This window comes from Magnolia sinica, chromosome 2 (assembly GCF_029962835.1).
Source record: "Magnolia sinica isolate HGM2019 chromosome 2, MsV1, whole genome shotgun sequence".
Lineage (NCBI taxonomy): Eukaryota > Viridiplantae > Streptophyta > Magnoliopsida > Magnoliales > Magnoliaceae > Magnolia > Magnolia sinica.
This window is the reverse complement of record NC_080574.1, coordinates 105,447,050-105,449,722: the sequence shown is the minus strand read 5'-3', so window position 1 is coordinate 105,449,722 and position 2,673 is coordinate 105,447,050. Positions and strand designations below refer to the sequence as shown.

Below are 2,673 nucleotides of genomic sequence, written 5' to 3'. Positions count from 1 at the left end.
ATAAAGGCGAACAGCCCTCTTAGGGCCTATTAGTTTGAGGGCTGCTCGCCTTTTGAGGAAGTGGGATAGCGGGGGTTATTTCGGTAAACCGATGCATGAGCTGAGGCTCCCATGTCCCGCCGACCCTCCGAAAAAGTCAGGTCGTAAAACGGCTCATAGGGAGTCAGAAGCAAGCAGAGTCAAAGGCGGGTCAAACTCTAATAAGCAGAGGGGGAGACACATTCATGAAAAGTGAGAAGCCGTGCCGTGGGGGACTGACTTTATATGAATAGATCGTCACTTACGGGTAACAGTAGGAACATCTATTAGTCCGTATCGTGGGTCTACTTGTTACAAAAGGCGAACATCCCCATTCCAAAACATTCACATAGGTCCTCCGGCGGCATCGAAAAGGGGACGAAAAGAGTCTATTTACCTTGACAATATTCCGGAATGTATCACGGCCCTATCTATTCATCTTTTTCTTCAAAAAAAGAGTTCCGCATCTCTCCGGGGCCCGGGGAACAAATAGGCGTGGGGAAGAGGGAGAGGGGGGCTACGAGCCCTCTCCCGTTGCTGTTCCCGGACCACCCACCCCTTCCTTCCCCTTCGCCCGGCCCGGTGAGGTCCGAAGAGATCAGATCTCTCGAACGAAGTGAAGTGATAGGAAGATAAGACTGCTGGCGGGAGATCTATATTCATTACACCCGGCCCGGCGGGTATGGATCGAAGTAGGAAATTCTCCATCCGCCCGCCAGCAGCAGAGGGGGTTCGATTCCCGTTATACGCGATGTGGCGAAAAAGACTGATTCAACGAGATATGCCTTGCCTGCATTAAGATTTAAAACTTGTCGTCCACTTCCAGGAAATGTTCGGAACAGAGAACTGACAATAATACAACGCCGCATTCTCCGAAGATTGAGGAACAAGAAGAGATCTAAAAAGAGAAAGATTTATCCGAGAGAAAATCTAAACAGTTACATCAAATCACAAACTACACGAAAGTTGCCCCTTTTTCATGGGGATTTACCCATCACAGAGATGCACAGAGGAACAGAACGAACTTCATATATCCCTTTTCCACTCAATCCAGAAACAAGATCGGACGTTATTCCGGTTCGTCTCCATTTTCGTGAAACTATTCCTCAAGCAAGGCAGCCGATAAGTCATCGAAGGGTTTGTGTGAATAATGGAATGGTAAGCATTACTCATTTGAAAGTGTCCCACGGTGATCTAATCTCTTTTCAAGAAAATGACGCGAGAACCTGCGGTGAAGAAATAAGGAGATCTTTCTATATCGACATATCAGTTGAAAAAATCATAGGCAAATTCCTGCCGGTCAGAATGTGGAGAAGAACCAAAACAGAATGGTTCCGCCTACTCAAAACTCAGAGGGGGTGCCGCCTACTACTCAAATCCCGGTTTTTGCAACAGTTGCGTTCTTCTATGCAAGAAGAAGACTTAGAAAGAACAAAGAAGTTTGGATCCGCAAAAGTATGCTTAGGCAGTTCCTTCGCGGAGCACAACAGAATGAAGAGGAATTTGTATCATTTCAAATTCATATTCTTATCGAAGAGAAGGAACGAGAAAAACCGAAATCTTCCTACTCGAACAAGAAGTCCTTTAGTTAAAAACTCATATATATATAGTAATTCGACCTATTGCTCCGGATCCCCCCATCAGTTTACTAGGAAGAGAAGAATCAAAAGGATCGAACTACCTACTCATTATTCGGAGGTGAATCATAGAACACCAAAAGCTGTGGTATCTTATGGACCTAACATAGGTCACATCCCTCACGACATAAGATTGAAAGATCCAAACCTTCCTCTTCGGAGCGGAAACGGACGTGGCCAAAACATATAAGAAAAGATCGGCGTAGTCGCTCATAGGGACATATCTATCCGGAAAGAGGATAGTCTAGATCGATTCATAGATAGATCTCTCTCCATATAGATAGGTATCTCCGTGGATAGAGATAAAGATAGGGATCCATCTAGATCTTGAGAAATTTCTTTATATATTTTTTTTAGATTTTCCTCTGATTGATTGCCTTTTTTACGACGACGTTTTAAATCTTAATGAAGGCAAGGAAACATCGTTTTTCAATTATGACTTGCTTGATCGGAGAGTAGATGAGTGAGCAAAGCCTAGGAAATAGGGAAGCCCATCATAGAGCAGTTGACTAGAAGTAGAAGACTGCTGGCCTGAGAGAAGGTGGCCTCTCTCGGGAAACATGGCTTCTTTTTTTTCTCTTCTTTCTTTTTTTTTTTTTTTTTTCATGTGGGATTGAGATGAGACTATAACGTCTTCCTCTCATCAGGAAAAAGATCATGAAAATCTTGTTACCGTTATCTTTATGTATATGTTGTCTATAGCATCACTTGTTTGATGGTACTTTATTAAGTCGAGACTCGCCTCGATCGATTTCGATCCTTTGCCTCTTATCACTTCACTCCTACCTGTGATCATTTTCAGGTTTTGGAGTGTCCTAGACGATGTAGGGGACGATGAAGATTTGGTTTTGAAGATGTTCGCCGACCAGCTTTAAAACTTATGCGCGCACTAGTACGTTTTACTTTAGTAATAAGCTTTGAAGCCAGCAAGCAACGACCACGTAGTAGAGACTATCTATTTAAGTCAAAGGTGCTAGTGCCTTTGACTATATAAGCATTTTTCAGCTTGCTCCCCTCA

At 43.6% G+C, this 2,673-nt stretch overlaps 1 protein-coding gene across 1 annotated transcript; it reads left to right on the top strand.

Annotated features, from left to right (window-relative positions):
- Window positions 1-1,992, top strand: LOC131237343 (small ribosomal subunit protein uS4m). The gene is given in 2 exon segments (XM_058235050.1): window positions 1-800; window positions 803-1,992. Coding segments are annotated over 2 exon segments (1,143 nt in total). The 5' UTR covers window positions 1-700; the 3' UTR covers window positions 1,846-1,992.
- The last annotated feature ends 681 nt before the right edge of the window (window positions 1,993-2,673 follow it).